Raw genomic sequence first — 22018 nt, 5'->3', positions numbered from 1 at the left:
TTAAGCGCACGACGGCATAGGCTGACAACGGCTCCTCAATCTGCTTGTGACCTTGCTGCTGCGTCTGGAATAAGAATTTCCAGACAAACAGTATACAGGCGTCTAGCAGAGAGGGCTCTTTATGTCCGGCGACCAGTTGAGTGCTTCCCTTTGATTGCATCCAACAGAAAAGTCCGGTTTTTATGGTGCCGAACACATCACTCTTTGGCACAACAAGAATGGGGGCGTTTTCTTTTCAGTGATGATTCGATATTTACCACACAGAGTGACACTCGTCGAATCTTCATCTGGAGAGAGCGAGAAGCTCGCTATCATCCCTCCTTCCTAAAAGAAATCGACAGATTTGGTGGCAGAGGAATCCTTATCTGGGGTGGCATAATGTTGGGCAGTCGTACACCGCTGCACGTCTTCGATACGGGTACTGTCAATGCACATCGCTATAGGGATGAGATCCTTGAAGGCTATGTGAGGTTGTTCCGGGGTGCTTTTGGTCCAGACTTCATGTTTATGGACAATGACGCGCGTTCATGCAGAGCCCAAATCGTTGATGATTTTCTTGAGGAAGAGGATATTCGACGTATGGACTGACCCTCGAGGTCTCCGGATCTCAGTCCTATTGAACATGTTTGGGATGGTCTCGGAAGAGCTATTGCACAGCGTAACCCCCCTCCTAATACCCTCCAAGAATTAAAAGCCGCGATTTTTGAAGAATGGGCTTTGTTGCCCCAAGCATTTATTGACAACCTCATAAACAGTATGAAAGCTCCTTGTGAAGCCTGTATAGCAGTGCACGGTGGTTACACTCCATATTAGACAGGCTTTTCCCGAGATAAATGCTTTGTCTCTGCTTCATAATGTAACACTTTTTGATATATTTTGTTTCTTAAGTCCAAATTAAAATCTTTTCCATGTTGTTATGTGTCTATGTTCTTTCTTCCATTGCAGTGTACCTCTGTGCCAAATTTCGTGGCAACACAGTGAATAGTTTTTCATTTTTCGCAGATTTTATGTTTGTGACTTTAATTTTGGACATGAGTGTATTTCTGAATACTGAATATATCTTATATAAGAAGAACATTATATAATTAATTTTTGGTTTTGAATTTCTTTAACATGGTAAGAGCAGATAAAAAATTCTTTCATGAATTATGGGTAGTTTTATTTTTCTGAATACATTAATTTATTTTGGTTGAATAAAATAATTAAATGAATTATAACATTTTTTTCTACAATTCTTATAAGGGTTGACTAATGTTGAAAATAATGATTCCTGTAATTGCATTCTATATAATTTATCGTTATTTATTTAAATAAGTTACAAAAAAAACTTTTATCTTTTTTTTATTTTATTTTTTTTGTTTGCGAAATGCACAAAGAGAAAATATTGTAATCATTAAAAAATACGAAATCCAGAATTTGACGTTTCCTACCACGGAGAATCCGAAAAGAACATTTCCTGAAAAATGCCTTGCCATATATAAACGCGATAGTTTAAAAAACCTTTGAGCCAGAATGAATGAAAATTGGTAGCTCGTTATAGCATCAAATTGGTATATTTCCATATAATTTTGAACAAATTCTATCCGCAGGACTTGTGTTCAGCTGGCTGTTCGAGTGCAATGTTAACAAGAAAAAGAACTAGATGAATACAATTTAATTCACGATTTCATGTAAATTGTAAATCAGCGTCAGAATTAGAAATCAGTCAAGGGATCGACCGTCTGTCGGTCCATACATTCTTATACATATAAACACAAATACTCAAAAAATCAATAATTTAGAATAATGAAATTAATATGTAGTCTTGAAACTGAAATTGTAATTTTACATCAAATTTTATTTTCAAACGAATGACTAAAAGAATTCCGAAATGCATTCTTGGGTTTTTTTAACTACTCAAAGAAGAAATTACTCATTTGTAGAATATGGAAGTAATAATAATGATAATAATAAGAAAACTATGCATTTATAATGTTAATGACTTTATTACTTACCCAATATTTTAAAGGAAAGTCGGATATCTTTAATAGAATATACGCAAGAAACTGCCGTTAAACTACTCCCATTGATTATCTTTTCTCTATTATATACAATTTTCTCTATTATTATAAATGTAAGTAATATAAATTAAATGGAGGCCATTCTTTTTTACTAGACCTATATCAAACATGATATATTATTTAATTTAAAAATACACAACGCGTATTGCATGAAAAAGAATATGATGTGTCATTTCAACTTAACGATGTTATTCTTTTTAGATACTCTCTTGTATGCCTCTAAGGCAGTTATTATATGATAATACAATTATCATATAATAGCTAATAGATTAATACTTTCAAGATTAGATTTAATTAGATGACGCATGAATTTACTTCCATCATGTGATTTTGTGATGAGTCGAAGCCACTGGTAGCTGTTTGAATCAAATTAATCAGACCAGTTTTATCAAACTAACTTACAAATTTAAATAATTTCAAACAATTTCCTTAAATAAAGTATAGAAGTCATTTTGAAATGTAAAAGTCACTAGTTATCATGAAAAAGTGCGAATTCGAATATATTTAATTAATGTATTTCTTATGGTCATATTTGCAGAAAACCATTGAGAGCTATGTTGAGAAAAGAGCGGGTAACATTTACGGACCAGCTGCTGGAAAGAAGCTGACCATCATTATTGATGACATCAATATGCCTTTCATCAATTCATGGGGTGATCAGGTTAAGTATCGTAACATCGCGTGTCTAAAAAGTCCTATAAGTTTTGATTTAGACATTCAAAATAACGAAAACAAAACGGTACTTTTCCGTTAGCCGGGCGCAAGCGAAAAATCGCCAAATAATGTAGAATTCCGCCAAATTTCTTATGGTTCACAATTGGCGACATTTGCGCCCGGCATAAAAAAAACTGGCGACTTGGCTCGCGTTTGGTTCAAAATTGGCGATATTTGCACCCGGCTAACGGAAAAGTACCGTTATTCTCTATATTTTCAAGAATGTACTGTCCCTTAATGTTATGTCATAATAGTAAATAATGAAATTAAATGAAATGAAATTGTGCTATTTGAAAAGTCAATCATAACTTTCAAAATACATTTTTCTGAATTGTCTCTAAATATCTCTATCGTATTGTATGGTAAATATTCTAACTATATAATTACAAATTTACCGAATGCTGAGTAATATAAGACCAGGCAATCACCATAATGGCTTTCAACATACAACAATTTCATTCTGACCTTTACGTTCTTTCAAAACCGTGGAAAAAACGTTTACCTATTTACCTTTTGCTTGAAATAGCTATGCAATATTTATTTATGAAATTGCCTCTTTATATTTCATAAATAAGGCACAGCGTTTTATTAAATTTCACACCGAAAGATACATTAGGGTTTAGTTTCAAAGAATGCTTTATTTTTTCATGCATAATTTATTTATGTGAAAGAATCAAAGTTAAATCGTTGATGAAGCTGTCAATCCAACGTTGTTATGTTTTGAATTCATCATATGATTTGACTAACGGTGGCACGAATTTAAGAATATTGCCTGAATATCAACTCTACGAACAACTAAACACTTCACTCTCCTAAGATCAATCCATTCATAGATCATAACGGTTCCTGACCTGAACTACGATTACTGACGGACATTAATCCGTTGATTGAGATTATCACCACTTTTGGATCAATTCTTCTATTTTCAGATGGAAAAAGAATTATGGAGTATTCCATGCTTTCTTGCTAGATGTGGCATCTACTAAAAGAAGAATTACTGTATGTCTTCTTGCAATTCTTCTGTTCTACTCAACGGAATAGTTTTCTTTTTAATCTCCACTTACAGTTCATTTTAAATAACTTGAATACAGGAGATTCTAATTAGATCCCTTCATGAACATCATTTATCAAATATGCATTAGCACTTCGATTGGTAATTCGGCAGAAACCAAGGTTACCACTTTGTTGATGTTCTTAATTGGGACAATTTTGGAATATGATTCGTATTTTGAACATTTAAAAGATTATTCCATTTGGTACTGTTTTTAGGCTTTATTTTTCTATTAGATTCTGTTTTCAGAAAAATGAGGTCAGAGTAAAAATGATAAGATTATTAGAATGCTGATGTGCTTACAAGGTTGAATGAGTAACTGACGCTATGCTGACTATTACGAGAAGAAAACTATTTTATTCTGTTTTTCTTTACAAAAATTAAGATTATTTTATGTGATTGTCTCGGATATTAAATGACTTTGTTGCTCCAGAAACTTCTAAAACTGAAATCTTCCATCCGTCAAATTTTTAGTGGGATGAGATGGTCAGTTAAAGATCTTATTACTAGTTTGATCCTGTCGCAGTGATGTAATATGGATATTCGGGGTTTTGTAAGTTTTTCTAGATTCTGCTGGATAAGTAATACAATGAAATCTGCACCGGTGATATTTTACATTTTTATATCCATTTTTTTACAAACATATTCTTAGTATTTGTTTCATCTTTGATAAATCGCCTGATTTTATTATAGTTCCTTTAATTATTGTTACAGAAAACGAATGAAATACGTCGTAATGCAGCGTTTCTCAACCTGTGGGGCGCCCCCCCTAGGGGGGCACGAGAATATCCAAGAGAAAATATTATTTAATAGAGAAAAAGAGAAAATATTATGACTGAAAGGAAAGCACGCATAAACAAAGAAAACAAAATACATTTCGACATATTTAATAACTTATTGAAGTAAAACAACTTACTTAATAAAAACATACTAAATTAAAAATAAATTTAATAATTATTAGTGACTTTCTTGGGCCTGTCTTGCAGAGCAAAGTTTTTCGAAGGAAGGCTTAATATTAGAAATAGCCAGTCTCAGTTCTCGAATATGTCGACCAAGAACCTCAATTTCATCACAAATAAACTATTGCGAAAATTCTCGGCCTCCTGTCTGTTTTCTTCTTCTACGAAAGGCGATTTCTTCTCTTAATTCATAAACACGTTTGAAAAATTTCCCACGTGATGACCATCTTGCCTCGCAATAAAATAGTAACGCTGAATGTACTGCACCCATGTCTTCATAAAGTGCGGAAAAGATTCTCGATTTCAGGAGTCTCATTTTTATATAATTTACTACGGTTACAACTGTAGTTAACACAATATTCAAACCAGGATTCATTTCGAAGCCAAAGCTTCTCTGTGGATCATGCACTGAGGCGATTTTTGTTTTAAAAGTGCTTGTATATCTTGGAATCTTTCGGAAATTGAACGAGCACCATCGGTGCATATTCCGATACTATTTTTCCATTCTATGTTTGCATCGTTCATAAAATCATTTAAAATAGCAAATAATGCGAGTGCTGATGTTTTGAGTTCTATTGGTTTGCAGAAAAGTAGTTCTACTACTGACATATTACCACAAATTCGGGCATGGCAATTAAATGAGCATCTTTATTACTATCTGTTGCTTCGTCAAGCTGTATTGAAAATAATTTGTCACGCGAATTGTTATGATTGTTATTGCTTGTTATATGATTTTAATTTTAATTCGAAGAATTCTCTGGGTTTGTTGACGTACTCACTATGAAGCGTTTCCGAATGTCGTTTAAGTTTATTAGGTTTCATGCTGTCTGCGGCCAACAATTTTGAGCAAATGATACACAGGGGCCTTTTTTCTTCATTTACTTCAGTACTGGTAAACACAAAATTTAAGTATTCCTGAGAATATTTTCTTGATTTTATTTTCGGAACCACGCTCGTCTGTGTACTTGTTGATGCTTGACTATCGTCTAATGCTTGCTTACTTCCGCTTAAAAATTTATTCATGAGTCGGCATAAATCTGCTGCCGTGAATATTTTATATGGTGAATTGCAATTAACACGAAAACATATATAACATACAAATTCACAATTGATTCGAGAGCGATAAAAGGATCGACTCGAATGAGACTGGCTGGAATTGAAACTTGCGTATCGAATATTTTCCTTCTTCTTATGAAAAAACATTTACTCCGCGCATGCTCGGGACGTCCTCGGTGGTGTGGATTCCCTTGCACAAACATTCCTATTTTTTTCACTTTCGTTTTGTCAGGCTTCTGTTTTATTTCTTTTATTATTCTAAAAAATGTATTCCCCGTTTCTAAATTTAGCTCACCCCGTCTAGGTTAACTTTCATTGATGAATTTTTCTACTTTCATATTCTTTTAACGTTATTTCCCTATTTGGCTTTCATTTCAAATATAATATTTAAATTTTCTCCGCTTTCATTCGCTTCATCTGTTCACTGTCCGCTTGTCCAAAGTGCAAGATGTGGTTTCTCGCCAACGTTGGCTCGCTTTTACTCTTTTTTTGGCAATTAATTAAAAATTATTTAAAAACAGAATCCAGAATACTCAATATACATTATTTTTGTATACATTTTATTGTAAGGGGGAGGGGCGATGAAAGTTATGATTGAAAACTGGGCCACGAATACTGAAAGGATGAGAAACGCTGTCGTAATGATATAATATGTGAATTGCTGATATCTCGTAAGTTTATTAGGTTGAATTGCATTATAATAAGCAGTATTGTTAAATTTGCCCTGGGAACATTTAATATTTTTATACAAGTGCTATTTTCATTTTATTTATAAACAATTTCTTTGTTTCATTTTCTAAAAATCATCTGCCATTATTACAATTCCTTCAACTACTTTACAAATAACCAATGAAATCTGTTGTAATGATGAAATATGTGAATTGCTTTTTTTCCTACCCTTGATAAGTTGTATTAGGTTGTAATAAATAATATTGTTAGATCCATATCGGTGATTTTTAAAGTTTTTATTCATGTGTTATTTCCATTTTTTTTTCACTTATAACCAGATTCCTAGTATTTGTACCATCTTCCGACAACGTGCATATTTTTTATTACTGCATTGCAATTTTTCTATCTATTGCTATGCAGGTAACAAACGAGATTGTCCGACAAACCATAGAGATGGCTGGTTTTTACTGCTTGGAAAGACCTGGCGAGTTCTTGAAAATGGCTGATCTTCACTACCTGGCAGCCATGTGCCAACCAGGGGGAGGCCGTAACGAAATACCAGAAAGACTGAAGAGGCACTTCGCAATCTTTAACTGCACTTTGCCGACAGATTCCTCAATTGATAAGATTTTTGGTGAGCGCCAGCAAATAAAATTATTACAAGGCATTTCCTGTGTATTGATTTATTTTGCGAAATTATAGGATGGTGAATGTTTTCATTAAAAATCGTAACACTTATTTAAGTTATTCTTGAAGGAATGGAATGGGTTGTTTTAGGAATTATAATGTATATAATATTTGTAAATTGTATGAAACTAAAATCAATTCAAGTATTCACCGTTGGTGATGATTGAACAGAGTTACTAAATTTGCATTTTGGATAGTGAGTGCTCTCACACAGAAAGAGTTTCCAAAATTTAAAATCGTATTTTGATCAAAAATAAGGTCTTTTCGAACAGCTTTGTAGTATATTATTTTACAAAACTATTTTTACGCCAATTAAAATTTAAAAAATTTCATTTTAGTGGTACTAATTTTTATTTTTATGAAATTTTTCACAAATTTTAATAAATTTTTAATAATATCTTAATGTTACAAATTTATAAGAATACTTTTCATTGTTTTAATTACAGGTTTTTTTACTCAAGTGCGATTTGACGATCTTTTATTTTATATGTGTATCATCTTGTATATGTGTATTTTATATATAAATTATCTTTCTTTTTATATGTGTATGAGCGTGCATTATCGTTACTACTAAATTTGCATTTTCTAAATAATATAACTAAAAACATTGTATTGCTTTTTTTCGAACTAAAATTTTTGATCTCATTTTATGAGAATCAAATATTGCAAGTAGGTATTCATTTCTTTACCACGGAAAATCTTTGTTAATCTATCTGGAATAATCGACTAAGCTATGGTTTAGGACCTTAGGATGATGTCATTTGATAATATGTAGGAACAGCGATTTCTGTACCACGTATATTAGCGTTATATATAAATATACACTAACAGTACCCGCACAGCGTTTCCCGTGGCATAACATCCAAGAGAAAAAAATTAGCTTTAAACTTAAGTCTAGCCTTCACCCGATATGACATGGGCAGGTCATGCAACATTAAACAAACATAAAAAAATATATTTAGAAATCTTCAAAAATAATTACAAAACAATTTTTTATAGCTCACGTTGAGAAATATTTAGACTGTTAAAAAGATAAAAATATGATATATTCATAGACAAAACAATTCACTAAAAATATACAATAGAAAAACCGTTTTAAAATTTAAATTAATAAATTAAAATACAAATAAGTCATTGTACCTACTGTTCCACACTTGTTTATCGACTGAGGTTTTCGTACATGCGAGGATAAAGGCAAAGCACAGCTACTGCTGTTTACGTAGTAGGAAAATAATTAAAATCACAAGTATAAAACTCCTCTTTTTATTTTGATATGACTTCATTATACTAAAACCTTCTCCAATAAATGCCCTATAAAATGGTACAAATACTCCAATATCAGTTAAGTATTTCTCGAGTTTTTCTCTTTCAAATAGATAGATAGATCAGTTAAGTATTTCACGAGTTTTTCTCTTTCAAGTAGATAGATATATTAGATAGATAGATAGATAGATTATAATGTTCTATATAATGCTGCATATTTTATAATAATTTGTGCAATAAACATAATTTTTTATTATTAAAATGTTCTTCGTCCATTAATCCAACAATTTAGATAATCCGTCAATCCTCTGGTCTGATACTTGCCAAATTATTAAGAATCTGCTGCATTTGTACATGGTGAAGGACTTTTAGGAAATATAGCTGCGATAATTCGGAAATATGGTTTCCAAACAGTTTCACAACGATTAATACCTTTTGGATAAGCAACATCACCTGTCAGCCATATTTTATTTTGATTCCTGACGTCATTCATTTATAATCTGAAAGAATAACTGGAATAAATGTTTCACCTGCTGTTCCATTTTCAAAAATCGACTGTAGAATTAATTCTGAATACCCTACAAGCTGAATAAATAAATTACGAATTAATATGAATCAAAGAATCCAGCGTATTGTAATGATTACGAAGAATTGTATAGAATCAGACTTTTTAAAATTCAATACATTTTGAGACGTTGGATTTTTTTGTGTGCATTTGAAATATATTCAAATAAAATTCCATGTTCTTTTAGGTTGTATTGTTCAAGGAGCTTTTTCTGAAGAACAAGGATTTTCGACGGAAATTCGAAGCCTGGCAGAAAAACTCGTACCCTTAACAAGGAGGCTGTGGTATTTGACAAAGGTCTGAGGCATTTCTTCATACAGAAGTTGAATTCTAATGTTACTTTTACGCAACACCTAGTCGCCTTTGAGGACTAGTTATTATTTCACGTTATAAATTTAGTTCCGTCAACTAACTTTGATGAAATACACCCTATTATAATATAAATAAATGCACAATAAGTAAATACTTTTGAATGATACTTACAAAATAAGCAAACAGCTTTTAGACTTGTTAATTACTCTTACAAAATTGAAAATAAAACTGACGAAATTGTTTCAGCTGTTGATGAAGGGGCCTGGAAAGAAAAATGAAAAGTAATGCACGGCAGATGGATCATGATACATTCAAAGTCATGAGCTTTCAAATAATTTTTTTTAAAAAAATTCGAAGTTTATACAAAGGTTTTAATGCTTTTGAAATTCCTTTCGAAAATGGAGGATAGTGGATCGCTACGATCACATATTATCATCGATCATATTTATAAAAAATAGACCAAATTGGATCTGTAGTTATTATTGGGGAACTAATTCTTAATTATTAAACTTCAAAAATATACATAATAAATCATAAAAATAAATTTTAAAAGCATATTTCTAGTCTTAAAAATTTTTAATTATTAAACTTTAAAAATATATATAATAAATCATAAAAATAAATTTTAAAAGCACCTTTCTAGTGCATGTATCCTAAAAAAAATTGTGAATATTAACTTTTCATCGGTTTCGATGTTTTATCATTCAACTTTTATAATATTTATTACTATGCTTTTTATTAATTTTGTGACATTCCCTTTTTTTGCATTTCATTATTTGCTAAATGATTACAGAATAAGTCATAAGAACTGTCTTAAAATGAAAGCCTCATCAATCCACAATATTTAATAATCATGTTAAGAAAATACATTGATTGAAATTGTATTTTTTTTCAAAAAAAATCCTGTTGTTATGGAAATCGTGTAGAAGATGGGAGGTGAAAGAAGTCCAATAGGCTAAATAATGGAAAACGAATCTTTATTCCACAAATCGTTCCTGATAACATTGAACACAGATTTAAAAAAAATTAGCAATTATATTAAAAAAGAGCTCAAAAGAGAACTAAAAATAGAACTTGTTGATACTAACAGAAGAAGCAAACAAGAAATTGCTAAGTAGGAAAAACACTAATAGTAAAATTATAACTTAAAATTCCAAAGAGTGAATTACTTTGCTTCAACTACTCTAATTTATGTAGATTTTCTGACTGAGCATAACGTCAGATTGAATTATCTAGACACATTTGTAGAAATTGGTTCCCAATAAGGGTAGAATCATAATCCTTGTATTTTTCAGAACCTTCATTTTTGTCAGTTTTTTTTTCAACAATGTTAAAAATTATTGACTAGGCATTCATTAAAAGATCATTAACAATCCCTGTAAATTGTTCTTTCCGGTAATGCGACAAATGTGGCAGGGAAGCGGAATTACAGATTCTTAGCAATAAAACTTACCTTTCATGAGTATTATAACAAATAAGCATTTATAAAATCTCATAATATGTCAGATCTCCTATTTTTTTCCAATGCAGATAACCATGCTTCCTACTCCGGCTAAGTTCCATTATGTGTTCAACATGAGAGAGTTGTCCCGCATCTGGCAAGGCATGACTTCTACACTACCCTCCATCATTTGCGACCAGGACACCCTCATTTCTCTGTGGAAACACGAGTGCTACAGAGTAATTGCTGACAGGTAACAATTTTTTAATAATTCTTTTTTCTTCATTCCTTTAATATTTTTTAAGGTCAAGAGGTAATTAAAGAAATTTTTCTATAAATGCTTTGCGATTGTGAAATCAAATTATATTTTATTGAATTTGACTAACCACCAAACCAATAGGCAAAAGAACAAAACGGTTAATATTGTTTCCAACCATCCGATTGGTGTAAGCTGAATGTACAGTGAAAACGAAAAATATAGTTAAAATTTGTACAAAGAACATCACTTTTTGAAATTAACAGCAACAGCTATCAGAATCTATAGCTCATCACTTCGCACCGCAAGCAACCGGTTTCAGAAAACGATCAGCTCCCAGGTTTATACAGTTAAGGCTTGAGTCATGTGGGATTCCCCAAATCTCGGTTCCTGGGAAAGATAATGTCATAATTCCAGCATTTTTCAGATCCTTTTTTTGTCAACGAAATCAGGGGTCAATTTCGCTTGATCAACATTAAGAATCACTGTAAATCTGAGACTAACGTGGAATGAAAACGATATATAGATTAGTAGCTCTATGCATTTAATTAGGTTAATGGCAACTTTTTAATTTGTTAGTTATTTAATTACTATTAAAGAATTAAACTTTATATTTATCATTGTATGATACTAAAATATTTGGTAAAATATTTCAGATTTATACAACAACAAGATTACGATTGCTTTCAAAGTACAATGAACCGTCTTTTAACGGAAGAATTCGGTGAAGAAAATTCTTTCATAAACACTGAAGACGACCAGTGTTTCTTTGTCGACTTCCTTCGGTAATTAATTATTCTATATTTTACAGTTCATTTATATCGGCATCCATGTTGTGGTAATATTTCATTGTTAATCTTATTCCCTAAGGGATACTCCCGAAGTTACTGGAGAAGAAGAGACGGAAGTTGAAATGCCCAAGATATACGAACCAGTAAGACATGGAAGAGATTTTTTTATTTCTATTATTTTATTTGATTATTTAACAAAGAGGAACATAATGGCATTTTTGTTATGTTTCATAATGATATTTAATTTAGATGTTCTCATTATTGTTTTGTGATAAAGAATTATTCATGCTAAGATTAGTCATTTCTAATTTCTGCAAAAATCTTGATTTTTTTTTTTTTTTTTAAATATCGGAAGAATACCAAAGACAGATTTAGAGATTTCCCGGTTTTAACTAGTGAACATTACGAGAAAATTTTTCTTGACTGATATAATTCTACATTACAACATATTTTTACTTTAATCAATATATCATTAGAAACCTAAATCATTGAATATTGGGTTCATTATGATTTAAGTAAATTTATGAGAATTATTTTATTTATTATGATTCATTACTCAGTGATATACTTGATTGGTCCCGATATTATTTTAGCTCACATTTAGTGTTTAAATACTGTAACAATTGAAGGAATTCAATGAAGCAGATAGTAAAACCTGACAATTTATATTTCGAAATAGTATTATTATTATCTTAACATTTTATTTCATGGAATTTGTATAATTAAGAAAATTATTTAGCATCTAGGCTTATAATGAATTTAAAATCTATCAATCTGAAGTCTCCTTTCAAAGCAGGGGTTCTAAGACACTGCCTTGTCAGCCTAGTCAGAATCTACCATTTAAGAATACAAAGAGAAAGTACTGCTAAAGCCAGGAGGTTCGAACGAAAGATTTTTAAGAGTTTGAAAATTACCGGTCTTTGGAATCAGTAAGAAAAAATTTTTGGTATTTGTTTCTGTTTCTGTCTATAGCGTGCCTCTAAAGAGTTGGCGGCTGACTTTCAATCTCAGGCTGACGAGACACCATTTGCTGAGAAGAGTTAGAAACATGCGAAGGAGAGTGGATTGCAGAAAAATGATGAAGTTGTAATAAATGTTATTATATTGAACTGTTGAAATTTTCCTATTTCTGAATCCAGAGATTGTTGTTGAATTTAGTGTTATGAAAGAACGAAATACATTCACATTTAGTAACTTATGAATTGGAAACAGACTAATAGGATTAATAGATTTTATCATTTAACTGGAACTAGCTTTTTAGATATGCAATTTTTCTTCCCTACAAAAGTCAGCTAAAAGCTTTGATTATAAAATTTCTGCCTGTAGTGTAATATCATAAGTTGAAAATTAAATTAAAACTATCATAATTTGTTCAAGAGAGCTTAAGAATCAGTTCAAAAGAGCTTTAAGAACAAACTTAAATGTAAATAAAAATATCTTTTTATTGAATCTGACTCCTTTAGAATGTGTAAAGATAGAATTTTACAATAGAATACTCTGTTACTGTTAGTTTTGGAATTTTGAGCTCTTTCGGATGATAGTAAATTATTTCATCAGAATCAGACTTTATTAATGTATTTAACATTTTATTTAATTTACTTTTGATTTCATATTACAGTTCCCATCTTATAGAGAATTTAAAAAAGCCTGATAATTAGATTAATAATAAGGAATATTGAAATACATAAGACTAAGAAGCAGAATACGATAAAAATAATAATAAAATTTTTAATACGGTTTTGTTAGTTACTGAAAGTTAAACTGAAGTTAAAACAGAAATTTCTTTTCAAAAATAATAATATGTAAACAAAAATTGCAAAAACACGAAGGAGTCACGATGTATATCACTTAGTTTTATATTAGGAAAACTCTTAAAAATTCGTGAAAAATTAAAATATATCGATAATGTAATGAAACTCCAATTTATTGATACAATTTAGATCAGGGCTTTATGCATTTGCGATTTTTGTTTTGATTTCCAGATTTAGAAAAACACTTTTATCTTTTAACATTTCTGTTTTACATGATGTATTGTTAAGGCAATTTCGATAAACAATTTATAAATATTAAAGTTCTTTTACTGTTAAATATCTATTTACAAAATAATATAAATAACAAATTTTATTCAGGTAAAATCACTAGAGGTGCTCCAAGAACGACTGACGTTCCTTATCAGTCTCTACAATGAAGTGGCTCGAACTGCACACCTAGACATTGTGTTTTTCAAGGATGCAGTGTCGCATCTAACTCGAGTAAGATACAACATGTCATATTTATCAGTTAGTTTAATGCCATTCATATTTTTTAACGTTATTTTGTGTCATTCATTTTAACTCTCATTCTACTGTAACTTTTGTTTACTGTTCAAAGGTATGCGATAAAAGAAATATTTGCAATCAAAACTTGATAAGAAGATTTATGATTAGCAATTACGAATTGCATACAATTGTAAATTATGTTGATTATTATCAGGTATTACTTTCACCAAATGAAATAAAAATAGGTGTTTTTATTATGGTTATCAGGATAAATGATATATTTGAGCTGTTATTTTCTTGTTTATGAAGTAAGAAAAGATAAAGTTATTGTAATCATTAAAAAATTCGAGATCGAGATTTTGATGAATTTCTATGTTCCAGACCTTTTAGAATCAGAATAAAAAACATTTTTTTAATTATACTTGTTTGTTTGAGAACTAATAACTCACAAATGTTGAAACAGTTAAATAAAATTTGGTATGTGGTCTTTAAATCAAATTTGTACATTTCTGTCAAATTACGAACGAAATATATTTTTTGTTCGGCTGGTACGATAATTGCAAACCGTAAAGAGTAGACAGATAAAATTTAGAACACCGTGTTAGGATTCAAACTGTAGATAAGTGACCATCAAAAAGTTGACCGTTTGTCGGTCTGTGATTTCGCATGGATGCAAATGCGGCAACTCCTAAATGCAGAAACTAAATAAATGAAATTTAATATGTAATCTTGCTACAAAAATGTAAATTACTTGTTACCAAAATGCAGTAATTTTTATGCGAGAGATGCTTGTAAACATATTAGATACACACCTCATATAATAGGAGTAGATCGCTACTCAAAAATTAGAGGGAATTTGTTTACTGAATTTGTGAATTTGTCACCGTTTTTTTAAAAAGAAGAACAGAAATAAACAGAATACAGAAAGTAACTTGAGATTGAAACTGTCAACTATTAATCCAGTTATTGACAGTCTTGTAGAAGACAAATTATATATATATATATATATATATATATATATATATATATATATATATATATTTAAAGCAGAAGGCAGTTTAGTTTCGAAGACAGTGAAGAGACCTTCGATTTTTTTAACTTCGTTTTATTTCCGTCCAGGAAGACATGATATTTTGCACAAGCAGAAGCGACGAGCACAACACAGAACGACACAACACGAAAATGAGGAAACGCTTATGAAAATTTTATCCCTGTGAATATATACTGTGTGATTTTAATAGGGATTTCTAACACATGTCAATCACAAGTAAGGGAATCATAGGGATCTTTTAAAAGAATGTGCTTAGCTGGACAGTATTTTATCCCTTCATTCGGAGTGTAGGAACCACTGACTAAAGCATTTTGATAGAGCGTTTGCTGCATTATTTAAATAGAAAAAGTGGAAGGGATCAGAAAATAAAAGAATATTTTAGAATGAAGTTAATATGAGCTAATTTAAGACAAAACTTTGGAAATTAATTAAGTTCAAAATATATTTTAAAATATCATTACCCATGTATAATATGCCAAAAAGGCACAGTAATAAAAATAAAGTTTTTTTTCCATTAGGCACAATATATTTTTAATTTTTTTATGTTTTACATTTAGCTTTAGTTATAACTGACATACATATGCACACATATTACGGCCAACTTTATTAATTAGTTAATCACCTTTACCAATTATTATTAATAATAATCGAATTATAACATTGAATGTAATATGTGTGTATGTATTTTTACTTATATACTTAATAATTAGATTTGAAAATATTTTTTACGGAATAAGTGGCCGCACAACCAAAAAGATAGGGGACCACTGCTATATAGAGTGTCAGCAAGCTAGCATGAATAAGAATGGATGATGTAAGATAAATGAAAATTCAGGATAATTTAAAAAGAAAAAGGAGACAAACGATGCAATTCGAAAAATATTTGGAATTTAATATCTTTCACGGTATACCGTAGTTCAAAACAGATTAATCATCAAGTTCTATCTTAACAAATATAGAAAAGCAAAAAAAAAAATGTTGCAGAGGATTTTCAGGAACTTTAGATGCCATAATAAAACAATAAAGCGTATTTGTGTTGATTAAAACACAAATACGTTTTATAGTTGATTAAAACATACAAAAGTGGTGAAGTAATCAACACGGAAAATTAATAACATCCGCTTTCACAGCTGTATAATGGGACGAGGTATTTAATAACATTCACTTCTTGGATCTTATATGTAGCAAAATCAGGCCTTTTATCATCAGAGAGTATACATTTCAATTTTTGACTTTTAAACATTTCATAAACATATTAATATAGATTTTTTTAATATGCATGTTTGAAAATAAGCGACAAATATTATATACATTTTACTTTTTCGTTTACAAACTATACGAAGTGGAAGTGTTGTAATTATTATTAAAAAATTAAACATTTTAATGAATCTCCACGTTTTAAAGCTCTCCCTGGTTCGGAAGAATGGAAGAAGTTTTTGAATTTTGTCTATCAGTCTGTCCATGAACATGGTAATTCAAACACATTTTGAGTCAGATGGATAAAATCTGGATATGTTCTTAAATACCAATTTGTAAATTTTTGTTAAATTCTAACATTAAATCCATTTATAAAAAAAATTGTCTATAATGCATATGAACACGATTAGAAGCACAAAGTGTCAAATATATAAAATTTCGTACTCAGTCTTGCAGTTAGCATCTAATGTATAGATGCGCATTAAACTTTGGTAATTATTTTTCAAAAAAAAAAAATAGATCTACAAGTTGACCCTCTGTTGAAAGTTTGTCTGTCTGAGTGCAAATAAACACGATAAATACGAAAAACCAAGTAAATAAAATTTCTACCCAATTTATTCAGGATGTCCATAAGAGAAATCTGGGGTTTGATACAAAATTTTTAATTCCATCATAAAATTAGATTATAAATATGCATTGAACGTTAATTTACCAAGAGTTTTATTGTTTTGTAGATTTCACTATATGCCCGTTTTTTGGCAGCATACCTCCAAATGATATTCAATCTTTTCCCATATCCTAGCCAGTATATTTGGAGTGATGTTTGCCACAGAAGTGATTATTATCCTTTGCCTCAGATGGTTTACATTTCTCAATGATTCTTGATATGAAAAAAAAACCAATAATAAAAGATTCTTGATAAAAGAGTTTTGATATGAAAAAAAAAAGTTTAATGGAGTCCCCAAAAGAAAAAGTCTAAAGGAGTCAGATAAGGGTTTCTTGGAGGCTAAGATATAGGCACTGACCTTCCAATCCCCTTCACGAACTGAAGTGAGGTGGTGCTCCATCTTGCTGAAAGTATACAGGACCCTTCTCGGCTTCGATATCAACCAAATGAGCAAAAACATGCTGCTCTAACATTTACAGATATCGCTATTTATGGAATTTTCTGCAAAAATGAAGGGACTTATAACTTGATTATGCATAAGGCCGCACCAAACGTTCACTTTCGGTGAGTCACGTTGATAAACTCATGAAGGTTTACAGCTGAACCTCAAATTCTACTGTTGTGTCGGTTCACAGAACCGCTTACAGGAAAGGTGGCCTGATCAGTAAAAATCACATTTACAAAAAATATTTATTAGTATCTATCTTGTCTAGCATAGTAACAGCAAACTCTAGTGTGTTGGTTTGATTTCGTGTACAAATTGTACTTTGTATGCAGTTAGGTCGAGCTTTTTGTGAATCACCTTATGAACAATTGATTTATGTATGCCTAACTGATGACTGCGTCGTCTCAACAATTTTTTCGGCCATCGTTGACATAATGTATGGATTCCATTGACATTATTTTAAGACACTCTTGGCTTACCAGACGACTTTTGTTTTAACACAAAAGTTTCTTTAAGCGAACGTAGCCACCGACGAATGGTTTTGTCCTAAAAGTTAACGAATGACGCGCGACGCTACCTAGTGCTGAAAACAAAGTGAAACAGGTGTGAATAAAATTTGATGAGCTACTGATTTCTTCAAAATTAACTAATCTGACCAAACTCGTACAGTTAACTCGATATGATTTTTATTAAAACTCCGGAGTTCTTTAATGAACACCCTGTGTTTACAGTAAATAGCAATTTTTATTTGATATTTATTTTGTACAGAATCAGTTGACAGGCTAAACCGCCTGATTGTCTATACATTTTTCATGCACATACACGAGATAATTTAAAAATTCTATGACTTAAATATATGAAAATCGGAAGATTGAAATTCTTCGCCTAATCTTGCTTTCAATCTGACAAAAAAAATGCATATTCAGTTTTCTTCACAGTAATTTTAATGTCGGAGGGGGAAGTGGGGTTGAATAATGTCAATACCTTTTTTAGAATGAGTGCACGAATGTTTCGTGTGAACACTCCCGCAGATTTCTTTAAACAATTCATTTTTCAAAGATTGTATTTTTAACTCTGTTAATATGCATTTTCAAAATTGGTTTTTATTTTAATGTTATTTACCCTATTATTTCAGTACAGATAAATTTATATTGTTTCTTTTCTGTAAATTTACAGATTTCCAGGATAATTCGATCCCCTGGCGGTCATGCTTTGTTGGTTGGCGTCGGTGGATCCGGAAAACAGTCACTGACTAAATTGGCAGCGTTCATTGCCCATTACAATACTCAACAAATAAATTTAACGAGGTAAGCTTTTTAAACCGATGACGAATTATGAATTATTGGGTTGATATCTTTTTTAAATCCCCTTTCAATTTGTCGCCAATATGGTAACCTAAGCGAGCAAGAATAGCAGTCATTCAAATACCCCTATGTCGAATATTATTAGTCATCCGACTTGGCATATTTGGCGACGTGAAAGTGTGCATTAAAGTAGATTTCAATCACTGATTTACCATGTTATTGACAATTCATTTCAAAAAATAAAAATTTTAAATTCTATGCAAAAAATTTATAGTCTTTATTTTTTATGAATGAATGTTAAAAATAATTATTTTATTTTTTCAATACTTAGGAATTACAGTGCCACCAATTTTTTGGAAGATTTAAAAATTCTTTACAGATCAACAGGTATTCAAGACAAAGGAACTACTTTTATATTCACCGATCAGGCGCTCAAAGATGAATGCTTCTTGGAGTATTTAAACAACGTTCTCACCTGTGGAGTAGTGAGTAGTTTGTTTCTTCGTTTTCTGAATTTAAGCAATGGAATCTGGAACCATTTCTCAACGCACTTTCTGTGATAATTATTTAAGATAGGATAAATGTAGAGATATTAATACTTTGGCCGCCACATGAATTAGCTGTGTTTCACACCTACTTTCCAATTAGACTGTCTCTTGTCTATTTTAATTATAAGATGGCTGCTAACAAAAAGATTATATAATTAGATGGACGGTCTGAATCACAGAATTGAACACGCGTAACTCCTTTCTAACCAGAAGCAAATGAGCAATAGCAGCGAACGTTATTTGTGTCTCACTGTTCACAAATTTATTTTTGCATTCTATCAGAATATACAAAAGCCAATAAAAGAATTAAAAAAAATTTATGAAAGTAATGCATTAAAAAAATATTTTCTGAGGAAGAAACAAAACGTATGAAGAAGATACAGGAATATACAAAAACCAAAGAAGTTGAATATATTTTTTATCAAACTATCCTATTAAGAAAATATTTCCTGGGATAAAAACGATATTTACAAGGAAGATACATGGTATTGAGAATGAGCCAATGCTGCTACATCTAAACGCACGAATGAAATTATCCAACTAGAAATAATAAAAAAGCCTATAGATTATAGTGCATTAGTATGGAATAAAATGGAAACTTTAAAAAAATATTAATTTAGTCTGAAGATTTTATCAAGGGTCATCATCAATCTTCAAGCAGGGATTCAAGTCAGAGATTTTTCCTATGAAGGGTCTGACTTTCGTCCAAGAATTGAGTCCTATTAACCCGAAAAACCCAAGAATTGACTATCGTTAACATTAATGGATTTGATTTTAACTTTTAAATAGTTCTTTTATTAAATTTGTCAACGTCTTTATATACAGTTCTTAATAGTTTAATGTAGTTTTTTATAATATTTACTAATTTTGTCTTCCCTAAATCTCAACTTCTTGGGGTTTTCGGGTCACGAGGGGTTAACTCTTGGACAAAAGTCAGGCTCCTCACAGAAAAAAAAAGATTCTTGGTTCGAATTCCTGTTTGAAGGTGACCCTTGATAAAGTTTTCAGGCTGGATTCCTAATTTTTCTTTAGTTATCCATTTTTTTTATATTCCAATCCGTTATAAACTGAACACTTTTTGATTCTTTCTAATTTGGATCTTGCATTTTATGTAACCTGTTATTCACTTGAATCAATTTTTCATTGCAAACGACATTGTGTAGTTTGCATTGTTGATCTTGAAATCCATAAATTAGTTTCTTTTTACAAAAAAGCAGCTTATTGTTCATTTATGGAAAATTTAATAATAATCGTTGACTGAAAGCACGCAGTGTGACCCTAAATTCACTAATCCATGTTAGGAGAACAAGTTGATTACTAATACAGAAAAATAATAGTCGTTATGAAATTACCATATACAATACACTCCCGAGTACCCAGCCTAATGGATGGGCAGATCGGATAACAAAAAAACCGGATAGGCTGGGGTTCTGTGAACTCATTTTTTACCCACCAATATCAGAATACGAAGTTTTTAGATTAAAACTCGCTGTTATAATAAGTATTTTTTGCTTCTTATTGAGTACTAAGCCCTCCATTCATCTCAAGCCAAGTAGAATGTGAACACAGCCGAGACCCGTTGAATCAGAGAAGCAGTTACCGGTAATATGTCCAGTTAAAATAGAAGGCTCTGAACTGGTAGTTTATTTATGTTTATATACTGCATACTTCAAGAATTTATTAGAGAAAAAGTAAATTAAAGGGTATAAATTGTTCACATTTTAACATGAATTCTGTAATGCCTAACTTAAATGCAGGAAATATATGCAAAACATTAATGTAAATCGTAAGTCTAATTCTTAAGAAAATCGATTCAAACTGATTTTATTTTTCACAGATAAAGTATTACACAAATATGAAAAGAATAACGAACACCGAGAAAAGAACAATGAAAAACGAGCTGCTCTTTTCCTCTCAGATCTTGTATTTTGCACAAGACACGTAGGAGAATGGTAGCAGACTTCTGCTTACAATGCCTTGGTAGTGTTGTCAATGCAACGCCTTACCCGCCTCATTTAATCACGATAAATGTAAATTAGTCCGGAGAGTCATAAACCGGATAGTCAGTAATGTACTGTAAATAAATAAGCTACATTTCCAATAACTACACGTATATTAAAGAAGGAGAGGCTTGTAACAAACTGCAATATATGTGTTTCTATTCAATCACCTTGCATGCTTGGATTGGAGATCATTATTTTCTTTATGATTACCATGTGTTTGTCCCCAATTGTTGCAGAATGCATGGCTCCTGGTCCTGAATAGCCAGATAGCCGCCATTGTAATACAAGAACTTGGTTTAATTACAAAATACCTATTACAGGCTGATATTTAATTCTCTTTTTCGTATTATTTACATCCTATCTTTAGAAATATGACTAGATCAATCTCTCTAGCATACTAAAGGTAACACATTAATTTTTCCGGTAACTTCTCATCGTCTTATTTGAATTGTCCCTTGAAAGTATAAGTTGCAGTATAAGTAAGCATGTTCTGATGACGGCATAATGATGATGGGGGTGGCTGCTTAGTGGTCCCATTTTTCATGACGTAAAAAAACTTCATTTGCGAGGGTTTGAAATAGAAGATTATAAAGGGGTTATTTCAAACGGTTCTCAACGCCAGATTATTTATTATCTATTTCGGCACTGTCATATATTTTCCCCGTACCTTATTGCAAAAAGATATTAGCACATATTCCAAAGATGTTTTCTTTATTAAAGG

At 31.0% G+C, this 22018-nt stretch overlaps 1 protein-coding gene across 1 annotated transcript in view; it reads left to right on the top strand.

Annotated features, from left to right (window-relative positions):
• The window catches only part of LOC129965553 (dynein axonemal heavy chain 5-like), a 272814-nt gene that overhangs the window by 117287 nt on the left and 133509 nt on the right, over nucleotides 1–22018 (top strand). Inside the window, exons 23-31 of the mRNA XM_056079546.1 lie at nucleotides 2599–2721; nucleotides 6930–7143; nucleotides 9212–9321; nucleotides 10867–11030; nucleotides 11690–11818; nucleotides 11904–11967; nucleotides 13954–14076; nucleotides 18619–18749; nucleotides 19078–19231. Of these exons, the coding sequence (XP_055935521.1) occupies nucleotides 2599–2721; nucleotides 6930–7143; nucleotides 9212–9321; nucleotides 10867–11030; nucleotides 11690–11818; nucleotides 11904–11967; nucleotides 13954–14076; nucleotides 18619–18749; nucleotides 19078–19231 (1212 nt within the window). The remainder of the gene's footprint in view (nucleotides 1–2598; nucleotides 2722–6929; nucleotides 7144–9211; nucleotides 9322–10866; nucleotides 11031–11689; nucleotides 11819–11903; nucleotides 11968–13953; nucleotides 14077–18618; nucleotides 18750–19077; nucleotides 19232–22018) is intronic.

This window comes from Argiope bruennichi, chromosome 4 (genome assembly GCF_947563725.1).
Source record: "Argiope bruennichi chromosome 4, qqArgBrue1.1, whole genome shotgun sequence".
In the NCBI taxonomy this organism is placed as follows: domain Eukaryota; kingdom Metazoa; phylum Arthropoda; class Arachnida; order Araneae; family Araneidae; genus Argiope; species Argiope bruennichi.
The sequence above is the reverse complement of the archived record's forward strand: the minus strand, read 5'-3'. Positions and strand labels throughout refer to the sequence as shown.